The 25,282-nt window shown below is 63.8% G+C and overlaps 1 protein-coding gene across 1 annotated transcript in view; it reads left to right on the top strand.

The window, feature by feature from the left end:
• GSE1 (Gse1 coiled-coil protein) overlaps positions 1-25,282 on the top strand; it is a gene marked incomplete at both ends in the record, with an annotated part of 96,323 nt that overhangs the window by 55,351 nt on the left and 15,690 nt on the right. The window contains 5 exons of the mRNA XM_080704362.1: positions 9,849-10,067; positions 19,368-19,567; positions 23,517-23,689; positions 24,105-24,302; positions 24,851-25,042. Of these exons, the coding sequence (XP_080560488.1) occupies positions 9,849-10,067; positions 19,368-19,567; positions 23,517-23,689; positions 24,105-24,302; positions 24,851-25,042 (982 nt within the window). The remainder of the gene's footprint in view (positions 1-9,848; positions 10,068-19,367; positions 19,568-23,516; positions 23,690-24,104; positions 24,303-24,850; positions 25,043-25,282) is intronic.

The raw sequence follows: 25,282 nt of genomic DNA, 5'->3' as shown, positions 1-25,282 counted from the left end.
CAGTGGCCGCCCCTCCCCCAGCCCTGCCCTTCCTGTGGGCAAATGGTGAGTCTGTGGCCTCAGGCAGCAGTAAAAGGGATCGATCTGTGCGCTTTCGGTCAGAGCTGTATTGATGTTGGACAGGTTAAGCCGTCCCGAAGGAAAATCCATGTGTCAGCCCGAGGACAACGGGTCTGCAGGTGGGAGCAGGCGGGCGGGCGGGGGATGGGGGGCTGCCAGGCGCGGCCTCCGGTTCCTTTGTGTCGCCCCCTGGCTTTCCGCTTCGAGGGTAGGGGGGCTGGGGCAGACCACCTGGCCCATCCTCCCGGGACCGTCTGCACAGCTCCTGATCTGAGTTCACCAGCTGGTTTTGAGACTTAGACTCCAGATGGGGAAGAACCAGTGTCCTGAGGTGCAGTGGCCTCCTGGTTGGCGCCAGCCCCAGCTCGTGTTCAGACACCAGGCATTGTGCTGTGTGCGGGGCACAAGGGCATTGCTCCCCTCCAGCGGTCCCCTCCTGTCCCGGGAGGGTCTGCCGTGCCAGGGAAGGATGATTCAATGTAGGTGGTAAAGCAGGAAGAAAGGCCCAAGGTCCCCGCGTCTGCCCACTCGAGAGCATCAGTGGGTCCCAGACTCTAGGACCCACTTGACCGCAGAGCTCTCCTGTATCGCCCAGTGGGGGGGGTCTCTGGCTGGTGGAGGGAGGCTCTGGTTAAGTGGGCACTCTTCACCGGGTCTTGGGCACAGTTGGGTTCTTCTAGCAAGTTTCCAGAGTGCATTTACCTCTGAGCAGACTGCAGTTTTATTTTGCATTTGGTATATGGTATTTTTTCGGTTTGCTTAAATAAGCGAGGTTCTGATAGCTCTGTGGCTGGTGCTGGACTCTGCAGAAGCTCCAAGACGGAACCAGGACGCCTCAAGTTCTGGGGCTGTCCGTTGCCCTCTGGGTGGCAGGGGAAGGTTAGCGGCTCCACTTCGCAGATGAGAAAGCAGAGTGTCAGAACCAGCCCTGGGAATGCCCGGCCCGGTGCCCCGCTTGGCCCGGGTCTCCGAGTGTCAGGGAACCTTTTGGCTTGGTCTCTCGAAGATTTCTTGCAACTGACCATTGGAGACAGCTGGGGAGAGGAGGTGGGCACTGGGACGGGTCTGCTTTTGAACAAACAAGTGTAGCTGTTGCCTCAAACGCGCTGTCCTTCAACACAGCCCTCTGGGCTCGCTCCCCCCCCCCCCCCCCCGAGCGTGCGTCTGCAGAGAACTGCTGGAGACTGGGCCCGGTGGTCCTTAGTGGGAATGCAGAACCAAGACCCTCGCTTGGGCACGGGGAAACACTCCCGCAACTGGGCTGCCTGCTGGGGCTGGTCAGCTTTCTTGGAGTGGGTCTCCATGCCCTGGGGTCCTGGTGGCTGCACAGAGGGCCCGGGTCACGCCGGGTCAGCGTAGCCTGGCAGAGCCAGGGCAGTATGCCCCCGGTAGAAGCCATCCTTCGCAGTTTGGATCTGGGTTCCCCTGACACGAGGGGAAGCAGCCTGCGAGCTGAGGCCGTCTGCAGGTTTGGGGTAGTAAGTATGTTTTTAGATTCTTGGTATTTTCCGCTTACGCTGTCTTTGGGAATGAACCCCCCTTGTCAGCGGAGGGGCGTCGTGCTGTGTTCTCTGGTTGGCTGTGGGTGTCGGGGTCTCTCCAACCAGGGCCTTGCGTGTGAAGCCTACCCAAGGGGTTCCACTGAGTGGATTCCTTAAAGGGAAAGTGGCAGGGACCGAGTGTATGAACCCCTAAAGATACAACCTGCCGTCCCAGTACTGAGATAGGAGGCTCCCAGGTTCGATCAAGGCCAGCCTTAGCAACCTTAGTGAGGCCCTGTTTCAAAACAAAAAAAAATAAAAAGGGCTGCCGGTGCTCCGGGGTTCAATCCCTAGTACCAAAAGAAGAAAAGAATGATACAGGTTGGACATCCCTCACCCGAAACGCCCCTGGGTCAGACGCTGTTTGACACCAGCGCTGTGCCCCAGGCAGAAAGATCCCAGCTGCAGTTACGGAGGGGTATGTTAAGAGCACAAGGCTGGGCAGCTGGCCACTCGGCAGCTGCTGGAGGCCAGTCAGAGCCAGAACTGACCCCCGTGCGCCCTCTCTGGGGTCAGGCTTTGGGACCAGGGAGCACCTCGATCCTGGCTTATGACTGAGAAGCATTCTCCAGCGGCCCTCCTGAGAAGTCCATCTTTCCAACAAAGTAGTGTGTTGTCCAGGGAGGCATTTAACAATGTCTGGGCACAGAATGTGGGGCTTTGAAGATGGTACATGAGCCCATGGAACTTACTCTGGAGCTTACCTTAGGCGCCGGGTATTTTCTTGGTCCAGGTAGACAAGCAGGGTGTTAGCACTCAGGGCTTGCTGTTCAGAGAACTGCCGTAGGCACCCACTGGGAGCCTGAGTTCTGGGCCACCCGTAGCCCCCGTGGGCCCCACAGGTGGCCTACCTGTGACGTTCCGTGGGTATGTGGGCTTCAGGGGAGAGGGTCTGGCTACTGCTTTGAACCACAGCACTGGGAGAGTTAGAGATCTTTTTGCAAAAGCAGATAACATGTATGACTTGGGCAAGTCCTGGCTTGAACAAACTATCTCTGATTAAAGGGAGTCCCACCTTCGCCGACGCCTGTTAGAACCCTGGCCTCCCTGAGGCGGGCCCTGGCCCTGTCCTCTTCCTGTTGCGTCCCAGATAAAGTTCACCCATGGTGGCCTCTGGCTTACAGGGCCTGGCCGGGACCTGGGCTCCTCGTGCTCCTGCCGGGCTGTCCTGTGTATGGTTGGGGCGGGGAGACCGGCATTAACAGAGCTGGGCACCGGGGGCCTGTCTCTAGCGGGCTGCTTTGCCTGCCTTGCTCTGGACCTCCCCCAGCTCAGCCTGGCACCTCTGCGCATCTGTGGGTGCCTGTTGAGGTGCGTCTGGTCCTTGGGGAGGGGTTCAGATGGCACTCCCCCTGGGTGCAGTGTTCAAGCTCTGCAGTAAAGGACCAGGTGCGCCTCCTAAGTCCTTGGTCCCTCCTCCCCACGCACCCCTTTCTGGCGCAGCTTCCGGGTCTGCTGAGTGGGCAGGCGGGAGCTTGTGAAATCCTGGGTCTGCAGGAATGTATGGGCCTCGGGGAGCTGGGCTGCACGCCTGGCTTCCTGGCTTCCCAAGCCGCCTCCTGCTCCGCGGTATCATTCGCTCCTCCAGGGGCCTGACCTTGACCCCGTGGCTGGCCGGCCTGTGGACACTTGGAGGCCTTGGTGGCTGTGTCCTGGCAGCTGGGGTGTCTGTGCCTGGGCCCTGCATCAGACGCCTCTGCGGGACACCGTTCCGCCAGAAGGGCCCTTTGTGGCGAGGGGGGCAGAGGAGGCTGCGTGGTTAGTCCAGGTGCCGCGGGTGGGTGGACGTCACACGCTCTCTGCTGGCAGTGCTGGCTCCCGTCCTGGCCCCCTTTTGTACCACGGGCACAGTGCACGTGGGTGCCCGGGTAGCTGCCGCACTGCAGGGAGCCGTGGTAGGACTGTCCCCTGTCTGTGTGAGGCGCTGGCTACACCCAGCTCCTGGCCTCTGAGCCCAGTGAGATGCCAGTTGCTGCCCACCTCGGTTCAATCCTTGGGCCTGGGGTTAGGGACCAGCTGTGTAGAACAGACTGCCCAGTAAGTCCTGTGATGCCCTTGTCTCCAGCCTGGGTGCCCGCCAGCACAGGGACGATGGGGGGGACCCTGTCAGGCAAGCCGGGCGACTGCTGGGTCAGGTCTGCTGGTGGCCTGGGGTGGCAGGTCATGGGCTCCCATCACCACCCTCCAGCCCTGGGCACTGGCCTCGCCTTGGCCTCCTGTCTGTCTTCTCCTGCCGTGGGGTCAGCTCCCCCGCCCGGCACCCCTCACGTCTCTGCAGTCTTTGTCCATGCTGGTTCCTCACACAGTGGCTGTTCAGAGCAATCATGTCAAATGTCGCTGCCTTTTGTCGCCTGACTTCTGCTCCTCGCGGGCACTGGGAACTCCCAGGACTCCCAGTCCATGGCCCTGAACCTCAGTTCTAGGCCTCTCGTGGGCAACCCGTGAGCCCGCCCAGCGCCTGCCCCGTCCTGCGCTGGGCCTTCCTGTGGACCAGCTCGGTGGCGCCCTCCCTGGGCACCTGTCCCTCTGGCTGCCGTGGAATCAGCTCCTTGGCCTCAGGCACGCGGGGTGGGGGGGGGGTTTACCTGGCTCCTTAGCGCTCCAAGGCCTTCTCATTGTGCCCTGATTCTTCAGCTCAGCCTGGCTGTAGACAGGGAAGGGCTGGGGAGACAGGCCCAGGTGCCAGCCCTGTCTGCAGCAGAGCTGTGGGTGTGAGGGCTGCCTGCAGCACAGGGCAAACATGGGGTTCACCATGGCTGCTGGGAACCCCAGAAGAGACTCTGCTTGGGAGGCCTGGCCACCCTCCGCCTTGCTCTGGGGAGGGGCTCCTGTGGGTGCTCAAGCCGCCCCACCAGCACCTGCCGGTTCTGCGGCCAGGCTGCCTGCTCGGACCTTGCCTGCCCTGGCGCTTGGTGCTGGCCCCGGCCTGGCCAGCCGGCTCTGTGGGCAGTGACCTTGGCAGCACTGGGTGAGCATAGCCTGGGGTGCGCTTGGCCCAGGCCCAGGCAGCCTCCTGTGCGCCTGAGCCGGAAGCCCCCACCCCTGGGGAGAGAGAGAAAGACACGCGCGTGCGGGTGAGCGCACACACGCGCGCACACACACACACACACACACACACGGCCTCATGTGAGCGCAGAACACGCCAAAGGCAAACATGAATTTATTATGAAGCTGCTCTGGCTCGGGGTCACGTGGCACCCCGTGCCACCCCAGCCCAGCCTCCGGGTCCCTGCAGCAGAAGCCTGACCCCTGGGGGCAGCGGGGACCACGGGCCCGGGCTGGGGGACGCTCTATTTGTTCACAAACATTTCTTTCTGCTGTAATGAAAAATTACCAAGAGGGGTGATTAGAGAAGCCAGGTCCAGATTGTGCACGGCCCCGAGAGCGAAGCCCTGCTGGGCGCAGCCTCACAGGGTATAATTACCCTAGGGGAGGGGGCGGGCGGCCTGGGGGGGAGGGGCGGTTGGTGCTTGAACCAGGACCCAGCAGAAAATTCATCTGGGCTATTAGCTTGTAATTACGGAGCGTGGAGGGAGCAGGCCTGAGGTCTGGTGCCGGGAAGAGCAGGCAGGAGAGGAAGCGGTAATTATGGGATCTGCGGGGGGCTGGGGGTGGGCGCCGCCTTGTGCTGATTAATAGCCCCTCAGCGTGGCGAGGGCGCAGCAGAGGCCTCCCCCCTCTGGAAACCCCGCTCACTCGGGTCTGCTCTGCGGGACCCTGGGCAGGGTGGGCTTGGGACCTTGTCCAGACACCCAGCGGCTCTTCCTCCTGTTTTGTTCTTTCTTTCTTTTTTTTTTTTTTTTTTGGCTTTTTCTCCTGAGCACTATGTTGTTTCTGACAGTATTGGGAGCCCAGGCTTATTGGTGGAAGAAGCCACACTTGGGGGCTGGCAGGGCAGGCGAGCCCACCCTGCGTGCCCTGGGATTGTCCTCTCCAAATCTTGGTGGTCCCTGAGGTGGGGCCAGCCGCAGTGTGGCGCTGACAGTGGGCCGTCCTTCCTCTTTCCGATCCTCTGGCTCCCGGCAGTGGCTCAGGGACTCTGAACAGGTCCTGGGCACAGAAGGCTGAGGCTGGCGCCGGGCGTGGTGGGCACACTTGGAATCCAGCATTCGGGAGGCTGAGACAGGAGGATGGCCTCAGCTACTACTTTGTGAGGCCCTTTGCAATTCAGTGAGACCCTGTTTAAAAATAAAGAATGCAAAATAGGGCTGGAGTGTAGCTTGGAGGTGGAATGCCCCAGGGGTCCATCCCCAGTACCGCAAAAATGAAAAAAAAAAAAGCTGAGGCTGGGGGGGAGCCCCCGCCCCCCTCTGACTGTGGGCACCCCCCGGCAGAGGAGCTGAGGAGCCTGCAGCGTCTAGATGGGGGAGGAAGGAGGCTGCCCAGAGCAGGAGGCAGGGAGGCTCCAGGTGGCCCCACCTGGAGCCCCGGCTTGTTTTCCTGCTGAGCCGCACATGTCAGGAGAGCGGGCCACGCAGAGCCCCCGCCGCCCCCGCCTCATCCATCATAGGCCTTCACGCTGTGGCGCTTATTCCCAGCTGTTAGGATAATGAATTCACAGGAGCTGATAATGTAGACAAGAATCCAGTCAATGGCCAGGAGCGCAGAAGTTAATAAATACCCCTCTAATGAGGGCAGAGGGAGAAGCACCCTGCGCGCCCCCTCCGGGGGTCTCCTTCTGTCTTCTCCCCTCCCTGCCAGTGAGCCGGGCCGACTCTGCGAACACCTGTGTGTAGGTGGCCTGTCCTTGCGGGGGAGGCAGGGCGCGCAGCAGCCACCGGTCCTGTCCACCACGGCATGCCCGGGGGCTCTGCACCGGCCACCATCCTGCGGCCCCGCCTGCGGCCGCTGTGCACATAAATAAGGATGCTAATTTTAGACTCCTCTAATGAATCTGCTGCTTGGGATTCTATTTTAAGTGACCTGACATCAGTGAAGCAGCTTCCCAGGCTGGGAGTGCGCTGACACCGCCGGAGACGCGGAGACGCGGGCTCGGGTCCCCCAGGGTGCACCCTGAGCTGTAGATTGGCTGACACCCCCGGGAGCAGAGCTGGGCTTTGTTTACAAGGGGTGTGACTGTCGGGGTATCCTCAGGAGCAGATGCCAGCTGACCATGGGCTGGCCCCAGGCCATCAGGGAATTGGGGGCTGCAGGCGAGACCCTGGCGGGCACCCCAGCGCCCCCTCTTCACCTTTGCAGGCACGCGGTCGCTCAGGGTTGGCGCCCCAGGTACCTGTCCGCAGTGCCAACTTAATGTTGTCCAGTCAGTCTTGAAGGAGACCTGTATTTGAAAACCTAGGTCAGTGCAGAAAAACCAGAACACAGAGGTAAAAAACTTAAACCGTTCCCTCCTGCCGCCCTGGGATCCTAGGGCCTGGTGTCTCCGGGCCCTGAGCAAGGGGACCCTGGCATCCGCTCCCTGGGCCTCGGGGACAGGTCTTCTGGACGCGCAGCGAGCTGCAGGTGCCTACGCCCCCTCTGTCATGGCGGTGTGGACCTGGAGCCCTGAGCAGCTTCATAGGGCAGGACAGGAGCAGTGGACGTGGTCGCCACCCTGCCTCCGCTCTCTGCAAGAGTGGGGTATTAGGGTTGTGGGGCATTAGGATTGGCACAGAGTGGGTTTTTTCTCTTTCTCAGTAGTGGAAAGTGAACCCAGGGGTGTTCTATCTGAGCAACACCCTGGCGCTTTTGATTTTTTTTTTTTTTTTTTTTTTGGTAGTGGGGATGGAAGCCAGGGGCATTCTGCCTATGAGCTACACCCCAGTCCTGTTTAGTCTTTATTTTGAAACAGGGTCTACTGAGTTGTAGAGGGCCTCACCAAGTAGCTGAGGCTGTCCACAAACCATGATCTTCCTGTCTCAGCCTCCCAAATGCTGGGATTACAATTGTGTGCCACCACGCCTGGCCCTTTTTGATTTTTAACTTGGAGACAGGGTCTCCCTGAGTTGCCTGGACTGGCCTCCAACTTAGATCCTTCTGCCTCAGCCTCCGGAGGTCTGGGCTGGCAGGCGTGGTGGGCATCAGTTCCTACCCCACTGGAGCCAGGTGCGTTCCAGCTGTTGTGTGTGTGCCTGGGTCGGGCGCCATGGACGGGCTTGGGGCTGGGTAGGGGGAACAGACTGCAGCAGGGACGTGAGATCCAGGCCCGGGGGTCAGGTCAGGGCCAAGCCGTGCTGCTCAGCTGCAACCACAGGCGTGCCTCCGAGCACCTGGCCTTGGTTTTCCCACCTGTGCTCGCTAGTGGCCTGGGATCTCGAGGACGGCTGTGGGGGTGGGATTCAGGGACAGACTGGCCGTGGCTCCTTGAGCTCATCGGGGGGCTGCTGAGCTGCCCCTGGGTGGGGCGGTCTCTGTCCTCGGGTCTCTGCTCACATCCACGGTGCCCAGCTTCCCTGAGATGGAGCCCACAGTGCTTCAGGGGTGGTAGCACCAGGGGCGAGAGCTCTGGGCACCCTTCCCAGGGTGTCCTGTGGGTCAGCCATCCCTGGCCGCCCTGCCTGCTTGGAATCACAGAGCCTGCCCTGTGTGGGCTGCGGCAGGGTGGGCGGGAGGCCTGCCAGGCAGGGGCGCCCACCTGGGTGGCCCGCGCGGCTTCTGATGCCGGGAGACACCATGCAGGCCTGCCTCCCAGGAGGGGTGGGCAGAGCAAACGTGGCAGCGTGGGGCTCGTGCCAAGAGGCCGTGTATAATGGCAGCAGTCAGTGCTGGGATGTCCCAGCAGGCTCCAAGGCCCTGTTCCTGCGTTAGGGGGCTCTTACCCTGTGTTACAGACCAGGAAGCAGAGGCCCAGAGAGGCCAGGTACTGGGTCCGAGATCACACGGCTACGCTCCAGCTTCTTTCTCTCTCCTGCGTTTACGTTCCCTGGGATAAGGAACGGTGTTCCGGAGATCCAGCAGAGGGTGGCATGCCCCGGGGTACAGCAAGCATGACCAGGAGGGAGCTGGGTACTGGGACCCGCTGAGTATGGCAAACTCGTGGGAATGGCCGGCAGGGCCAGGGCTCCTGGGGGAAGCTGGGGTTTTCTGGAGACGGGGCTGTGGGTGGAGTCCTTGTGTCCAGGGACCCTGCCCTCCCAGGAGGAGCCAACTGTGGCCCCGCCCAGAGGCTGAGAGCCCAGCTTGCTTGCAGTGGGCGTGGGGCACTTATGGGTCTTTTGCTCCCTTACTAAAGAGGGTGGCACTCCCTCCCACTGGCTCCACCTGTCAGCCACCCCCCAAGCACCCTGTGAGGGTGGCGGCCCACTGGGCCCATCTCTTTGGAACTCAGAATTAGGGTGCGTGTCCAGGGCTGTGTCCTTGGAGACAGCAGGTAGACAGAGGAGGGCACTGGGGCTGCCTGTGTGGTCCCCTGGGGGGCCTGTTGTGGCCAGGACTGCGCTTGTCAGCTGTGGGGGCCCAGGTGGCTGCAGAGGTGGGGTGGGCCTGCGGCTTATGCTCCCGCCTGCCGGTGACCCTGTCATCTCTGCAGTTGTGAGGCCTCTGGCCTTGAGGGCACCTGCTCTGTGCTGAGAAGGCAAGTGGCATACCAGCACCGGTGTTGTGATGGCCGGGACGGAGCAGGGCTGGCGTCGATTTGCACGCCGGACCTCCTCGCTGACCCCTCACTGGTCACCCCTGCTGCGCCTGGGCTCCGGCCTCCTGGAGGTTTGGCTTGGTCATCTGCTGCTCTAAGCCTGTCCAGGCAGCATCCTCTGTGCCAGTGAGGGGCCTCAAGCTGTGGGTGGCCACATTCCTTCCCCTTACACCTGCCGCGGGGCCGATGGCCATGGGGCTCCAGCAGAGACCCGCCGGTGCCCGGGGTGGCTGTGTGTTAGTTCAGGGCCTGGGTCTGCTGTGGCTGCCCGCATGGGCTCGGCTGGCTGGGAGCCTGGGTGTTCTTTCCTGTGCTGTGGGGACGGTAGCGGTGCTGGCCCTCCGGCTGCTGCAGCGGTGGTCTAGTTGGTCCTGGACTCCCCTAGCTCCTTGCCTCGTTCACTAGGTCCCTGGCCTGTGCCTCAGTCTCCCTGCTCAGCCTTGGTGGTGTGGGGCCCTTCCAGCGATGCTTCGAGGTCTTCCTCGCGCCGGCTGCCGGGAGAGGCCCTGCTCACACCGAGCCGCCTGGTGTGAGAAGCCCGGGCCCGGCACGGTCGTCTGCGCAGCGCTGGCCTCTCCACTCTTGCCTGCCTGCGGGCCGCCCGCGCCCCCTCTCTGCATGCTCTGCTGGCGCTCTGCTCTCTGGGTGACCCTGGTTCTTTTTTCCTGTTTCAGGCATGAGCCATGAGCCTAAGTCCCCGTCACTAGGAATGCTTTCCACCGCGACCAGGACCACCGCCACCGTCAACCCCCTCACCCCCTCGCCGCTCAATGGCGCCCTGGTGCCCAGCGGCAGCCCGGCCACCAGCAGCTCGCTGCCGGCCCAGGCCGCCCCGTCCTCCGGCTTTGCCGCCGCGCTGCGCAAGCTCGCCAAACAGGCCGAGGAGCCCAGAGGTAAGAGTGCCACGGCTGCCACTGCGCCGGGCACCCCCTTCCTGCGGCGACAGCTAACGGCCGTTCACCGGCCCGGGAAGCCGCCCTCTGGCCAGCGCCACGCCGCCGTGCACGCTCGCTCCCACCCCCGCGGGCCGCGCTGTCGCTGAAACACAGCCTCTCTTGCTTTGCTTCTGTGTGCTCTGCCCGCCTCCTCGCAGGACCCCAGGCCGCTGGGAGGGCGGGCGCTCCTCAGTGGGGAGCTGGACTCCTGGCCGCAGGAGCCTGGAGCGCGTTTGGAGCCTGGCTCCAGTTCTCTCCAAGAGGCAGAAAGCTTGGTTCTCTAGAGACTTCAGTCAGCCTCGGAGCAGGGCTGACCCCAACCCCACCACTTCCTGGGGGTCCGGAGCCCTGGCTCCGGGCATCGCCTGGGCTCACGTGGTGGGTGACTGAGCAAATGCCGGCTCCCCAGCTCGGGGCCCATGGCGACCATGGGCTGCCGGTCAGTGCTGGGGAGGGAGGTGCAGTTTGCGGCTGCTGTGGATTCTGCCTGGGTCCCTTGGACCCCTGAACTCGCTGCTCAGAGCAGGGGCTGAGGACCAGGAACCTGGGTGAGGCTGCAGAGCTCAGGGTTCTAGATCCAGGGCACCAGGAGCGCTGTGCAGAAACCATGGCCTCCAGCCCTATGGGGCAGGCCTCTGCCCAAGGCTGGGGCCTTGGAAGTGCTGGGTTTCCCCCCTGCCTGGGTCCCTCCTGCTGCGTGGTTGTCTGGGCAGCAGCGGGATGGATGCAGGGAGGAAGCTAGAGTGGACGGATGGGGCAGCGGCCCTGAAGGGGCTGCCTCTGCCCTGCAGGGACGCACCTTGCTGCCAGCTCTCGCCGGGGCCATTGTGTCCACAGGGGCAGAGGTTAGGCTAGCAGGAAAGCCTCCCGAGCCCATCCGGGCTCCCAGGACGAGCAAGGGGCACAGAGGCAGTCCCCGCCTGCTGCGGCCGTGGGACCCTGAGCGCAGCTGCAGACCCAGGCCCTCGTGGCAGAGGCTGAGGAGAGAAGCTGCCGGGGTGTGGTATGCCCCGTGCTGGGGTGTGGTGTGCCTGTCCTTGTCCCTCTTTGTCCAGGCACACGCGGAGCAGGCCTGGCTGGCACAGGCTTTAGAGAGTTCTCTGGGCCGGAGGCACAGGAGCAGCCATGGATGGCAGCTCTCGGCCTTGCAGGGATGGGGGAAAAGCCTGTAGAGGGTCTGTCCCCCATGGGCCTGGTGCAGGGTCCACTGTGGGGCCTTGGTTTCCTCTGCTGCCCTGGGCTGTTCCTGCGCTGGCTGTAGTGGTAAGCGGGTGAGTCGGTGGCTGGGCCTCTGCGACAGGGGACGTGTGCTTCTGCGTGCTGGTGGCCACAGGGTCCTGCTCCCTCTCCACTATGGCAGGCACCCAAGCATGCAAGGACTTTGCAGTCATCTGCCTTTGGACTCCCCTGAGGGTTATACCGCCAAGTGTGAGATTCACGTGCGTGGCCAAGGAGCAGCGTGGGACCCAGGCCCTCGGCGCCGATGCTATTGGGCCTGGGTTCATGTCTGCCTGCTGGGAGGCGCGGGCATCTGGCGGCCATGAGGCCAGCCTGAGGTTCACAGCCCCGCGTGTGGTCTCTGCTGGGCTCTGCTGTCTTGATGAAGAAGTCCCCAGTCATTTCTTGGCATCCACAGCCACATGCCACACTGGGCCCCGGTTTTCTGTCCCCCAGCTTTGGCTCTGCAGTTCCTCTGCTCGCAGAATTGCCTGTCAGCCCCGAGTTGGCCCACTGAACGGCCGGGAGGCGCCAAGGCTCAGCGAGGCCAAGTCACAAGCCTGTGGTCACAGTGGGCGAGGACACACACGACCTTCGCAGCTGCTGTCTGTGGCTTGACACTTTGAGTAGACTCAGAGCTGGAGTTAGGGGTCCTGAGCAGATGCTCCCAGCTGGAGAAGGCCCCTGACCAGCAACTGCCCCTGCCGTGTAGGGGTCTGGGGCTGACTCTACCTCCTGGGTGCTATTGGCTTCTGGAAGCCCCCAGAAGCTGGAGGTGGGCACACAGAGCCCAGGGACTCCGTACCCCTTCTTCCTGGCCAGCACCGGAGGAGGAACCGCGTGGGTTTGGCGGTGGGAGGCAGGGCGTATTTTTTAATTTCTTAGATATGGTTCAGGTGCTGTCAACTCCCTGTTCTGGGGTTTGCAGCTGTCTTGGCTCTGTCCTGAAGGTCCCCGGCATCCCCCCATCAGTGGCCGCTCAGTCCTCTCCGTGCAGCGGTGTGCCTGGTTTGAGGCTGAGGCAACGCACCCTGCCTGTGTGGGGCTTCAATTGGCTCCAGCCCAGTCCTTAAGCCGGCAGGGGAGCAGTTGCAAACACCAGAGGCTTGTGTCCCGCTTGCTGTGTGTCCCCCCACGGGGCCCAAGCGGGGCTTGCCCGTGCCGTCCAGCGTCCGAGCAGACAGACCTGGGGCCTACCGCCAGCTCCAGCTGCCAACGCCTCAGCAGAGGGCAGGGGAAGAGGCTGCAGCTCCCAGGCTGCAGGGAGGCAGGGACAGGAGCTTTGCAGGGGCTGGCACTGCCCCCTCTGCCAGCCTGGCACACGCCGGCGCGCCGCCTGGGCGCGCTCTGCCCCTTGCCCGCAGCTCCTGGGAGCCGGGCCTCGTGTTGAGCTGCGTGACCGCGCCTGCCTTGCTTCTCGGAATAACGTTGCCGCGTCTCCAGGGTGCAGTTAAGAAATTGAATTCAGACAAAGCAATCCGTGCACCGTCTCGTCTGCTGTGCCCCTAGTGGGAGCCTGGGGAGGGAGCCGCAGGCCCAGCTGGCCCCCTGTGGTGGCTCCACACGGCCTCCCCGGGCTCCGAGATGTCACCGGTCACCAGGGCTGGGCAGGGCCCTGCACCTGAGCCTTTACACCCCTCCCGCAGCGAGGGCTGGGCCTACGGGCTCTGCTTCCCTTACGACACCTTTGTTCACCTTTGTTGCTGCGTGACCCGGGCAGGTGGATGCCGTCTCTGAGCCTCCGCTTTATCTTAGAATAAGCAGACATCTCCACCCACGGTCGGTGAGGACTCGGCACCGACAGCGTGCGTGGTAGGTGGGCGCCGACGCTGTCCCCTCCTGGCCCTAGCCGCCACCTACTCTGTACCTTCCTCATTGCTACCGCCTGCGTCGGCCACTAGCGCCACCCGGGGGGGCCCTGCCAGTACTGGGGTAGGGTCGGTCCCCCGCTGTGCTGTGGTCTTACCCCTCACCCCCAGGCCGTGTCCTGTCCTGCCCTGGCTGCCGGAGCTCCTCCTCCTCCTCTCTGTGGCCATTGAAGGGTCATTGCCCGCAGCCTCTGGAGCTGCCAGGTGGCTCCGGCCTTGGCCTGTGGCAGAGCCTCTTTTGCAGAGTCCGTCCAGCCCCCGCAGCACCAGCCTGGGGGTCCCGAGGGCCTGGGTCCCAGCCGTGCGTCCTGAGCTGCCTGGCCTGCGGTGTCAGGGATCCCAGATTGTCTTGTGGTCTCAGCAGAGCTTGTTGAGTGACTGGGTGCCCGAGGCGCTCTCAATGCCTGTCTGTGCCGGGCCGAGCCGCGTGGCCCCCACTCTGCCTTTGCAAAGGCTTGCTGCAGGGCCTCAGCCTGTGAGGGTCTCCACTGGAGTGGATATCGTTTGCCCAGGGGACTGCTGCAGTCCTGGGGGCCCGTGAGTCCTCAGCGATGGGGACGGGGGAGCACCCAGTCACCAGCTCCCCTACTCCCAAAGACACGTCGGAGAACCCGTGTTCATTCTGGTGGCTGAGGCTGGTCGCACCGGGACACGGCCTGGACCACGCTTGCCTTGGCCTTTCTGAGGGGCGTCGAGAGCCAGGCCATCCGAGCCTCACTCCCGGGCTCACGGCGCCCTCTTGGACAAGCACGGAGTTGGACCTTCTGACAGTACACGGAGGCCACCAAGTCTTGTCGCAGCCCCGGGAGGTGGAGGACAGATGTCCATTGTCCACCGCCCCAACCCCCCGGCACGTCCAGATACAGTCCCCACCTCAGTGACAAACCGGCCTTGAGGGGCTGCCCGGAGCTGGCCTGGCGGGGTCCAGGGAGGCGCCCTACCACTGCCGCCACACAGACTCCATCCTTCAAAGAAAACAGCACAGCCAGCCTGCGGGCGGTCCTCCCCCGCGCTGCGCGGCAGCCTGTGGCTGGCAGGACTCGCGGAGGCGCCGTGTCTGGAGCCCCATCTGTCTCACAGCGCAGGTGTGAGCGTGGTGGGCTGTCCTGAGCGGCATTTCTGTCCCCCGGAGCCTGGGGGTGCAGGAGCCAAGTGGGCGCAGCAAGGTGCTGTCCCGGGTGCCTGGCCAGTGGAGAGGACGCAGGGCTCAGTGGCGCCCACATCAGGAGGCTCGCCCGTCCCCTGCTGGGGAGGCCCAGGCTTTTTAGCAAATCATTAGCTCTAGTGATGTTACCTCAAATAAAGACAGACCTTCACCTCCCCCGGTGGTGGCCACCGACCGGCTCTGGGCACAGGATGCGCCATGCCCACAGCCCCTGGTTCCATGCAGGCTCGTTCCCATGCCGGCTGCACAGCATAGGCTGGCAGGCGCCGGCCAGAGCAGCATATGGCAGCTCCTGCGGCTCTGTTTGGCCGGAGCTCCACAGACCTGCGGGTTGTGGCAGACATCGGCGAGAGGGCTGCGTGGCGTGTGCTCGGCTGTCCCCACTGCCAGGGCCCACGGGGATTCCCAGGGGCTTCCCCAAGCACCCGTCACCTGCATGCTTGCTGTGGGATTCTCCGGCTGCGCTCACAAGCCCTGCTTCCCCCGGGACCGCTCTGGAGGCTGATGACCCCGCCTCTGCCCTGCCTGCCCAGTGGCTGTGGGTGGTATCCTCGGGACCCCTCTCAAGCAAAGGGGCTAGACAAGGCACCCCCCATCCAAGGCTCCAGGGCTGGGTCCTGGGTGAGGACAGGGAGGTGGAGCGCACCTTGGGGTCTATGGGAGCCTGGAACACAGACGCCGGGAGGGCGTTGGCGCCCGCTCAGGCTGGAGGCGTGTTCCTAGGCACTGCAGTGCTCCTCCTGGGAGGACTCTGCCTGGAGACAGTTCAGAGGTTGACCTGGGGGCTGGAAGTGTCCCCAGTGAGCAGGTATGGCCCCTGCTATGGCGGGAGGCAGGGAGTGGGACGGTCCGGCTAGGGACGCTGTGGAGGGCTGGACGCTCTGCGACCCATCCTGCAGCTCTTGGTAGACAAGGTGGGGTGGCCACGAGTGACCCGGCCGAGCTGGCCACAGCCCAGGGATCCTAAAGGGAACCCTTCAAAGTCTCCAGTGAGCTGCACATGGTGGCAGAAGCATGTAATCCCAGGATTGGAGGCTGAGACAGGAGGATCACAGGCTCATGGCCAGCCTCAGCTATTTAGGGCCTCTGCAACTCAGACTGTGTTTCAAAATAAAGAATAAAAAATAGGCCTGGGCATGTAGCTTGGAGGTAGATGACCCTGGGTTCAGTCCCCAGTACCCCCCCCCAAAAAAAAAGCCTAACACCCAGGCTGCAGTGCATACCTGTAATCCCAGTAATACTTGGGAGGCTGAGACAGGAGGATCACAGGTCCATCCCCAGTACCGCAAAAAATAAAAAGTCTCGTGTTCTCAGCTTTCTGTCAGTCCCAGAGCCAGGCGCCCAGGGAACACAGAATGCACAGAACAGGGGTGGCAGCCTGCACCAAGTCCCCACCGTTGCGTCTTTTCTGTTTTTGGAGCGCTCATTGTTGGCCCGCCCTTGACATCACCCCGCGCAGAGGGGCCCTGTGGTCTGGGCAGCGGCGTCTCTTTGAATGCCGCTGGTGCTGGGCAGTTGTTGGCGTGGCTGCTCACGCTCCTGTCTGAGAGCTGGCAGGTGCTGCTGCGGCTCTGCGGCCCCAGCCCCCGCTCCCGGCTGGCTCGGGGTCTCAGCTGTTAATTACGTGTGTGCCGGGCCCGGCGCTAATCGGCGAGGTCAGACAGCGGAGGTGACAGGGATGCGCTCTGGAGCTTGTCATCTGCGATCGGGCTCCGTGTCATCGACTACCTCCTGGCTGAATACCGCCAGTTAATTACAATGATCACGAACCTTCCTGCTCCAGCCGCGCGGTAAGAGGGGGGCCGGGCGCCAGCCTCGCTAATTGGCAGCACGCTGTCGAGCCATCGATCCCCGCTGCTCCTTCTGCCGAGGAACGGCCTCCCAGCTCCAAGGGGATTAGGCCGCTAATTGCCGAGGGGAGATGGCCTCCCCTCGTCCAGCCTCAGACCAGATCTGGCCCCAGACAAGCTCTCCTGCCTCTTACCCACTGGCACTTAGAAACAAGGCTAATTCCACGGGACAGAACCAAGTGGGTCCAGAGCCGGGCCGCCTCTGGTGTTGGCCGGCCGCAGCTGCAAAGTTATCATGTCTAAAGCTGGAGTGCAGCTGGGCGTGGTGGCACACACTCATGATTCCAGTATTTGAGAGGCTGAAATAGGAGGATCGCAGGTTCATAGCCAGCCTCAGCTACTGAGTGAGGCCCTCTGCAACTGAATGAGACCCTGTTTTAAAATAAAGAATAAAAATTAGGTCTGCGGGTGTAGCTCGGAGATAGAAGTCCTCTGGGTTCCATTTCCAATACCACAATAAATAAATATATAAGTAAATAAAGCAAGCTATGGTGCGGCAGTGTCTGGTGCCTGGGGCATAGCAGGGTCTGCTCCATCTGCCCGGCGCCTCGCGAGGCCCAGGGCCTACCTGGCCTACGGCCTCATCTTCTCCAGGTGGCTGTAGACCAGTGTTGGCGCTGGCCTCGCAGGTGCCAGCTCTCGGTGTGTTCGGCCTGTTTGTTTTCGGCTTCTGAGCGCAGATATCCGGGCCCCCACCCCACAGGTGGCGTGTGTAGATGGGTGTTGGGCAGGGTGTGCAGTGGGCCTTCCTGGACAGTGGCTGATGCGGCACCGTTCGCAGGGCTGCCCGTGGACCCAGGTGTCCAACCACTAAGGGACAGGTGAGCAGAGTCCACGGGGGCCTTGCCCAGCCATGCAGGAGCTGGAGGGGCGCTGTGCTTGACCCGGCGGGAGGCTCCTGGCTGCTCGGAAGCAGCCTGGATGAGCTTGTGAATCCCCTGCAGGAAACGTCTGGAAGCTACACAGACGAGAGCTCATTGTGGCTGCTGAGGTGAAGGGCAAACGAGGCGGCCGGCGAGTCTCTTTGGGGGTGATGGGCATGTCTCCAAGTTGTCGGTGGTGATGGCTGCATGGCGGAACCTGTCAGAAGCCACGCCCCTTCGTGTTTGAATCGTGTCGTGCGGGAATTGTGTCTCAGCGATGGCGTATACCCAGAAGGGGCCAGCGGAGTCCCCAGGAGGAAAATCCAGCCCAGGCATGGTAGTGCATGCCTGTAATCCTAGTACTTGGGAAGCCAAGGCAGGGGGATTGCAGGTTCGAGAATAGCCTCAGCAACATAATAAGGCTCTCAGCAACCTACCGAGACCCTGCTCCAAAACAGGAAATAAACAATGGCTCACTGTGCAGCTCAGAGGTGGGGCGCTCCTGGCCTCAACCCCCAGAACCACAAAGAGGGAGAAGGAGACAGAAATCAAAGTCTAAACCTCTTGCTCGCTCTCAAGGGGACCCGTCCCGGGGCCCTGCGGCCACTCCGGGTGCCGCTCTGCCAGGCCCTTGTGGGCCTTCCTGTCCATCCGGGGCGTCCCCACGATTGTGTCTTGTGTGGGATAGTGGTCAGACCCCGCCATGGGTGCTCTGTCCGGGAGCGTGCCGCGGACGGCGTGGGCACATTGGGGCTGTGTGTCTTTGGAGGTCAGGAGCCCTTCTGTGCTGGGTGGGTACCCAGCTACCACTGGTGCCGGGTAAGGGTTAGGGTGCGAGCACTTGCTGGTGCCAAGGCCAGTGTTTCCCGGTCTGAGGTCTGTCAGAGTGGCCGTAGCCAGCTGTCAACAGCCTTGGGCTCCGCCCCTAGGCTGGCTGCACTGGCCCCGTGGTCTGCCTTCTTGCTGTCCTTGGACACCAGCTTCCTGGGTGGGTCTCACCATCTCGGCCAAATCAGCCTGTCTCAAAACTTCAGGGCTCTGCCCACTGGAGAAGGGGCCAGTTGGTCCTTTTCTCCCGTCACCTGTGTGATGGGTGGCAGGTAGGTGGCCGGGGCGCCTCTCCTGCTGCCTGAGCGGCAGGGGGCAGTGTGGTTCTAAACCATAGCCCGCCCGCCCGGCCCAACTCTGGGGTTGCAGAACTCTTGGGGTATGGGCAGCAGCGTTCTGGTCCGCGTGGGGACTTGGGGCCCTCGTCAGCCCTCAGCCTCGCGGCCCAGCCGAACCTGGCTCCGATGGGTGGAAGCATGGACGAGACGGATGCCTGGCCTCGCTCTTTGGGGTTGCCGGGCTGCTGTGGGGTGTGGCCGTTGTGGGAGTAGATCTGGCTAGACCGGGTGTCTCCCTGCGGGACGTCCCTGTGTGGTTTGTAAGCCACATACAAGCCTAGAGAGCCATGCAAGAGGGGCCGGGGCTGTTCCTGCAGGTGTGCGCCCACAGGGAGCACCTGTCCTTTCATCGGGGCCCCTGGGGCCTCTGCCTCTGGGTCAAGCGTCTGAGCCCCCGCCCGCCCCGCCCGCCGTCCTGGCTTGCCGCTGAGGGCCGCGGCCTCTCCCTGGGCTGATGCTGTGCTGTGGGGGCCTGTGGTGACGCTCGCAGAGCACAGCAAGCCCGCCAGGGCCCACAGCAAGCCCGCCAGGGCCCGCCGTCCTGAATGTCAACGTTGAGATGCTGGGTTGCACCTCAGGTCTTTGATGTCGTCGTTCACGCCCACCCCCACCCTGTCTCCCTGGCCAGCTGGGTTGGGCCTCCCGCCCATACCCCTGCACGCCACCAGCCCCTCTAGCAGCACTGACCGCTTAGCCCCCTTTCCTGGCCTCTTGGGAGGGCCTTCTCCTTGTCCCCTGCCAGGCTCCAGGCACTGGGGTCCAGCAGGGACGTCCAGTCCTCGTGTGAGCCACACTGGGGGTCTTGTCTCCGCTCAGGTCTGACCATCGGGCAGGGTGACCTTCACACCCACGGCCCTGGCTGCCCGCGGGGTGGTGACCCGCGGACACACGTTCGCTCCGCTCGGGGGCTTTCCTCTCCCAGGATGCGCCACCTCCCCGTCCCTTCCGACTGGGCTGGGCGCTGGTGCGTTCTGTGCTTCGTGGCCTGCTGGCCAAGCCCGTGGGGCGGGGGCAGGGCCAGCTGGCCGGTCCTCTCCGTGTGCAGGTGGGGTCCGGTGTGGCTGCTCTGGGGGTGCGGGTGCGGGCGGTGGCAGCGTGCGCCCTCAGCAACTGTGCTCCCTCCTGCAGGGTCGTCACTGAGCAGCGAGTCGTCGCCCGTGTCCTCTCCAGCCACCAACCACAGCTCCCCCGCCAGCACGCCCAAGCGCGTGCCCATGGGCCCCATCATCGTGCCCCCGGGGGGCCACAGCGTCCCCAGCACCCCCCCTGTGGTGACCATCGCCCCGACCAAAACTGTCAATGGAGTCTGGAGGAGCGAGAGCCGCCAGGTGAGTGGCTGGGGCGGGTGGGGGGGCAGGCGGCTCTGTCCGGAGCTGGGGGGTCGGGGCCCCCTTGCCCTGCATCCCATCTCTGCAGAGCCGGTCTGACCGTGGCTCCCGCCCCAGGTCCAAGGGCACAGCGATTTGTGTTGGCTGCCATGACCTACCACAGGCCGGGCGGCCCAGGGCATGGCGTGCTTTCCGGGTGACGTGTCCTCTCTCCCCGCATGGTGTCCCTTTGCGTGTCTGTGCCCTGCTGAGAAGGCTGCCAGGGCCGCCCTGGGCTTGAGTCACCTTCAGAGGCACTGGGTTAGGATGGGGATGGTCGACGGTGCTCCGGGTGGCATCTGCGGGCTGTGAACCCTCGGGAACAGTGGCCGTTGCTACTGTTCTCTTAATGAGGAACTGAAATAGGGCAGCGGGGCCCACAGCCCGGCTGGGCAGGAAACCCCAAGGTTGCCGTGGCTCCTCCTCTACCTTTAAAGCCCCCAAGGAGGCCTTCCCCAGCCAGGGTCCTCATGTCTGTAGCCCCCTACCTCAGCCCCGCGAGGGTGCCCTTCCTGGGCAGCGGGGGGAGCCGGTGGCCGAGGCCCGGTCAGGCCCCACCCTGCCAGAGCGGGCCCTTCCTAGTTAAGAACCTTTGTCAGCAGTGGTTTCTCCTGGATTCTTCTGCCAAGTTCCCAGAGGGATGGCTCCACTTGAAAGTACTAATTAAACCACAAAGACGGCGGGTTGGGGGGGGCAGCTCTCCCTCCAGCTGCCTGTCGGCACTGCCAGCGCCACGGGTCCCTGGGGGCATTCCAGATCCCCAAACCCAGGCCTTGGCCCTGCTTGGTCCTTGCTTCCCTGGACGTCTTCTGTGGCCAAGACCACCGCGTGCTTGGGGCTGGCCCCGCTCGGGAGCCTCCCGGCTCAGCCCCCTCTGCTCAGGTGCAGCCGGGAGAGAGATGACAGGCAGGTCCTGCTGCCACCTGCAGAGAGGTCCTGGAGCTGCCTGAGATGGCCTGGTCCTGGTTTCAGGGACCCTGGGGAGGGAGTCATCAGATCTCCTGCTGGGGTGGGGACCCCGGTCACCTGACTTCCTCTCCTGGGCCTGGCTGGTTCATGACCTCAGCGAGAGCCTGTCGGAGGTCACTTTCTGCCCCTGCCTTGGGCCAGGAGCCCGTCCCCAACTAGAGTCCCTTGCCTCGCCCTAGGTGAGTTAGCACCCAGGAAGCTCAGGCCCTGCCCAGAGCCTGGCCCTCCTCAGAGAGTCCTCACTGCCTCAGAAGCATTTTGTCACCCTGGCGAAGGGGCCGTGAAGGCTCTGCTCTGCGGTTTGCCGGCGGTTAATGAGGCTGGTGCCACGCGGGAGGGAGGGGGCGGCGGCGGCGGGCAGATGGTGTGAGGCTCATCAGCTCGGGCACAAAGGCTCAGCGGAGAATTTAATCCTGGTGGGGAGAGGAATCCCTCCCCGCAGAGCGGCCATGAGTCACCGGGCCTCCCGGGCCGCAGACACGGGTGGGGAGGTGGGGGGCTGACTTTGGGGCCCTGCTTGGGGGTCCCCGCTGCCGCTGTCTCCCAGGCAGTGGGAGCTGGGAAAGGAGAGACGAAATGAAAGCTAGTCTATTCCGCAGCCAACGGGGCACAGCGGACTGTGGAGACCTCTATAATCACGGAGAATGGCGGTCCCCTCCCCCTCCTCCCCCTCCTCCCCTCCCAGCAGCTGCGCCCACAGCCGCACTCAGAAATAACAAGCTGCCCACAGATGCGCCCTGATGTGCTGTCTCAGGCTGCCGCGGGGGCGCCTCGCCAGGTTTGGGGTGCCTCCAGTCCATCCACCCCGCGTCTTCTGGCTGTCCTTGCCCCGCGCATGCGGCACCTCGGCCCGGCTGACCTAATTCCCAGGTGCCTGGCATGAGCTTGGCCGGACTCCAGCCAGACGGAAGCCACAGACATGTGGGTCTGGCGCCCAAGCCCCCCGCCCTGCCCACTGGCCGCTCCCCCAGCCAGACCAGGAAGGTGCCATCTGCCCAGCTGCCTTCAAGCAGGCCTTTGTCCCCCACCGTGGGGAAGAGGGGGCTGACAGGGACAGTCCAGGCTGGGGGTGGGGCAGAGGCAGGCTCTTCCCAGGTGGCCGGGCGCCTGGGGTCATGTCACTCCAGTCCCAGGGCAAGTGACGGGCCATGGCTGCTGCCCAGGGCCGCCTCGGGTGGAGGTCTCTCCTTCAAGAGCTTGGAGTCACCGGGTGCCGGGGTGACTGATGGTTGACGCCTCCTTCCCCTCCCCACCAGCCTGAGGGGAAGCTTGTGCCAGGTCCCCGGGGCTCCAGCCTGGTACGAGGTTCTCATCTCGGAGCATCTGAGGCTGGGCAGGCTCCTGATTGGCCCATCCCAGACCTCGGGCGCAGGGGCAGCTCTTCTGGTGCTGGGCAGGGAGAGGGCAGAGAGAGAAGGGGAATACAGCTGACCTGCCGGCCAGCACCCATAGGTGCTGGTGTAGACAGCGAGGGTGTGGAACCCTGGACCCAGCCCACACCTCGCCTTCCGTTTGCATCTCTGCAGCTGACCCCCATACTTTGAGTTGTGCCTTGGTCAGCATGTCTGCAAATAGGGAAACTGAGGCACTGTGGGACCTGTGTAGGGGGCTCCAGAACTGGACAGGAGTGCGCCCTGCTGTCGGCCCAGGCGGTTGGGGGACCCGAGGCCGGCTGCGGTGGGCAAAAGGCGCTTGTGAACGCCCCTCTGGGAAGGGCAGGTCGGAGGTCATGAACCTACGAGGACCCCACTGGGCGCGCAGGCCCAGCTGAGCAGGGAAGGGGACAGATGTTGGCACTCATTAGAGATTCCAATCAGCGGCCTGTCTCCTCCAATTAATTGTAGCTGGCTGTCTTCTGGAGAGCGCCTGTCAGGGAGAGCCGTGAGGGCGCCTCCGCCTCCCCTGCAGCCGCGAAGACGGATGGCCGGCAGGGTGCCTGAGGGCTCCATGCCCTCGCTGCCCTGTGGCGCTTGGCTGAAGCGGGGTGCTGACAGGGAGACAGCACCCGGGGCCATGGCACGTCCAGCGGTCATTGCTGCAGGCTTGAGGGCCTGAGCTCTCTTGTTCCCCAGTATTTGGCGTTGTGCGGCGTGCGTGCGCTCTGGGTAGCAGAGCTGGGATGGTGGCCTAGGGGCATTGCCTGCTGTCTGAGTCTGGCTTGCTGAGGAAGGGTGGAGGATGGCCAGGGGAGGGGTGGGTGTGCCCCCTCCCTCCTTTCAGGGACGATCTGAGAAGGGCCAGGGCTCTGCTGGTGTTGGCTGGCAGCTGGTCCTCCGGGCTGGACACAGCGTGGATGGGTATACAGGACACCCCTCTTGGGCCAGGGGTGCGTGGCCCCTCTTGGTATTATCCTCAGTCGGCGAGCAGGCCTCAGGGCTCCTCCTACTTAGGGCCTGGAGTGAGCCCCTCTCCAGCCCAAGCGTAGGAGAAGGTGTCCCCACCCGGTCCCCCAGTGAGCCTGAGCAGGCCTGCCTGGCAGCCCCAGGGCTGGCTGGGCGGCACCACCACCAGCCTGCTGGGGCCCCAGCCCTCCATGGGCTGCTAGGGCCATGGCAGACACGGCCAGCAGCCTCCAGACCCTCCATGTCATGTGGTGTGACCCATGTTCATGCCGGAGGTCCTGATAGTCAGCGTGGGCTTCTCTGCTTGTGTGCCTGCATCCCGGTGACCCCGTGACTCGGGGGCGGGGGCTCCAGGTCACGCCTTGGCGTCTGGGGGCTCCCCGGGACTGGAGTCCAGACTTCCTGTGTGGCCCGGTGCCTCCTCTGCAGTCCTTTCTCCTGTGCCGTGCTCTGCCTTCGGGGTGGAGAACCGCAGGGGAGGAGGGGGTGTCTTGAATGTGAGCGGATCTAAAGCCTTCCCAGAGTGGGGCCTGGCCTGGCCTGCGCGCGCCGCCTCTGTGCGCCCCGCCGGCGCCCTGACCTGTGTCTGTCGTCCACAGGAGAGCGGCTCGAGGGGCAGCAGCAGCGGTCGGGAGCGCCTCATCGTGGAGCCGCCGCTGCCCCAGGAGAAGGCGGGGGGCCCTGCCATCCCCTCCCACCTGCTCAGCACCCCCTACCCCTTCGGCCTCTCCCCCAGCTCGGTCGTGCAGGACTCTCGCTTTCCACCTCTCAAGTGAGTGCTCGGGCCTGGGGCCAGGAGGTCAGGGCTGGGGTGGCATGGGGGGGGGGCAGGCAGCTCTGGACAGCTGGGCCTGGGCAGCCTGGAACTTGTACCAGCCACCAGATGGCGGTGGGCCTCTGGCCGGCACTGCCCCGGGGCCTCGGCCCTATCTGCGCCTGCGTCCTGGGAGCCAGGAGTCCCGCCCGGCTCTGAGTAGCAGTCTTCCCCCACTGATGGGGAGCCAGGGCCCGGCAGGCCTGAGGGCCACAGCTGGCTGTGTCCCAGACTCCTGCTGGGCCTGTGGCTCATTAGCAAGGTGGGTGGCGGGTGCCCTGCCCTCTCTGGGCAGCTTTCAAGGGGACTCTTTGTCTCTAGCCTGGACGGGCTCCACATTCACTGTGTCCTTGCCTTCTGTCCCTGCCTCCAGCCTCCAGCGGCCTGTACACCATGTGGTGCCCCCCAGCACGGTGACCGAGGAGTACCTGAGGAGCTTCCGGCCCTACCACACCGCTGAGGACCTGCGCATGTCCTCCCTGCCCCCCCTGGGCCTGGACCCAGCCACCGCCGCCGCCTACTACCACCCCAGTTACCTGGCCCCGCACCCCTTCCCCCACCCGGCCTTCAGGTGAGGCGCCCTCCCCTCCCCATGGACTTCTGGCATGGAACCAGGCAGAGCGAGCACCAGGCCTAAGGAGAGCCTGGGCCAGCCCGTGGCCTTCCCCAGCTCCTAGTTCACCAGGCCCAAGGAGAGCCTTCCCCAGCTCCTAGCTCACCAGGCACTTCCTCCTGGCGGGACCTGCCCTTCGCCTAGAACTGCTGACCCTGTTCTCAGCATTAGCTTAAGGAGCAGGAGCCCCTTTGCACAGTGGCAGAGACCCCAGTGGAAGTCATAGCGGGTTCTCCTTCAGTTTAGAAAGCCCTTGAATCCTGGCCTGGAGGCGTCAGACCTCGCTGGGCCCCTGAGGCTCAAGCTGCCGCTCCTAGTGGCCACTGGCAGCAGACACGGCCTTTGCTGCCAGACTGAGGCTGGGCAGAGGTGTACAGCTAGCCAAGACGCACCTGTTGACGGGCTGGGCCTTAGTGCTGAGCACACATCAGTGAAGCCGACCTTGTGCGTGCGACCTTGTGTGTGCGTGTGTACCCACTGGTACCCACTGATTCCTTCTCCTACAGGATGGACGACTCCTACTGCCTGTCAGCCCTGAGGTCCCCGTTCTACCCCATCCCCACCCCCAGCTCTCTACCTCCGCTGCACCCATCGGCCATGCACCTGCACCTCTCTGGGGTCCGCTACCCGCCCGAGCTCTCTCACTCGTCCCTGGCGGCGCTGCACTCGGAGCGAATGTCCAGCCTCAGCGCAGAGAGGTGAGCCTCCCGCGTAGGGGTGGGGAGCCCCATCCCTCCTGTTCCTGGACGGCGTTGGGAAAGCCCGGAGCCTGCAGCCCGTGGTTGTGTGGCTGGGCGGGTCCGCAGCGTCTTCACCTGCTGAGGGTTGGCAGCAGGATGCTTCGAGCCCTGATGCGGGGCCTGGCCTGGCAGGCCAAGGAACTCCATGGCACTTGGGGGCTACGTACGGGATTTCGGCTTGTTTGACCCTGGAGTTTC

This window comes from Muscardinus avellanarius (genome assembly GCF_963383645.1).
Source record: "Muscardinus avellanarius genome assembly, chromosome: 10".
Classification (NCBI taxonomy): domain Eukaryota; kingdom Metazoa; phylum Chordata; class Mammalia; order Rodentia; family Gliridae; genus Muscardinus; species Muscardinus avellanarius.
The sequence above is the reverse complement of the archived record's forward strand: the minus strand, read 5'-3'. Positions and strand labels throughout refer to the sequence as shown.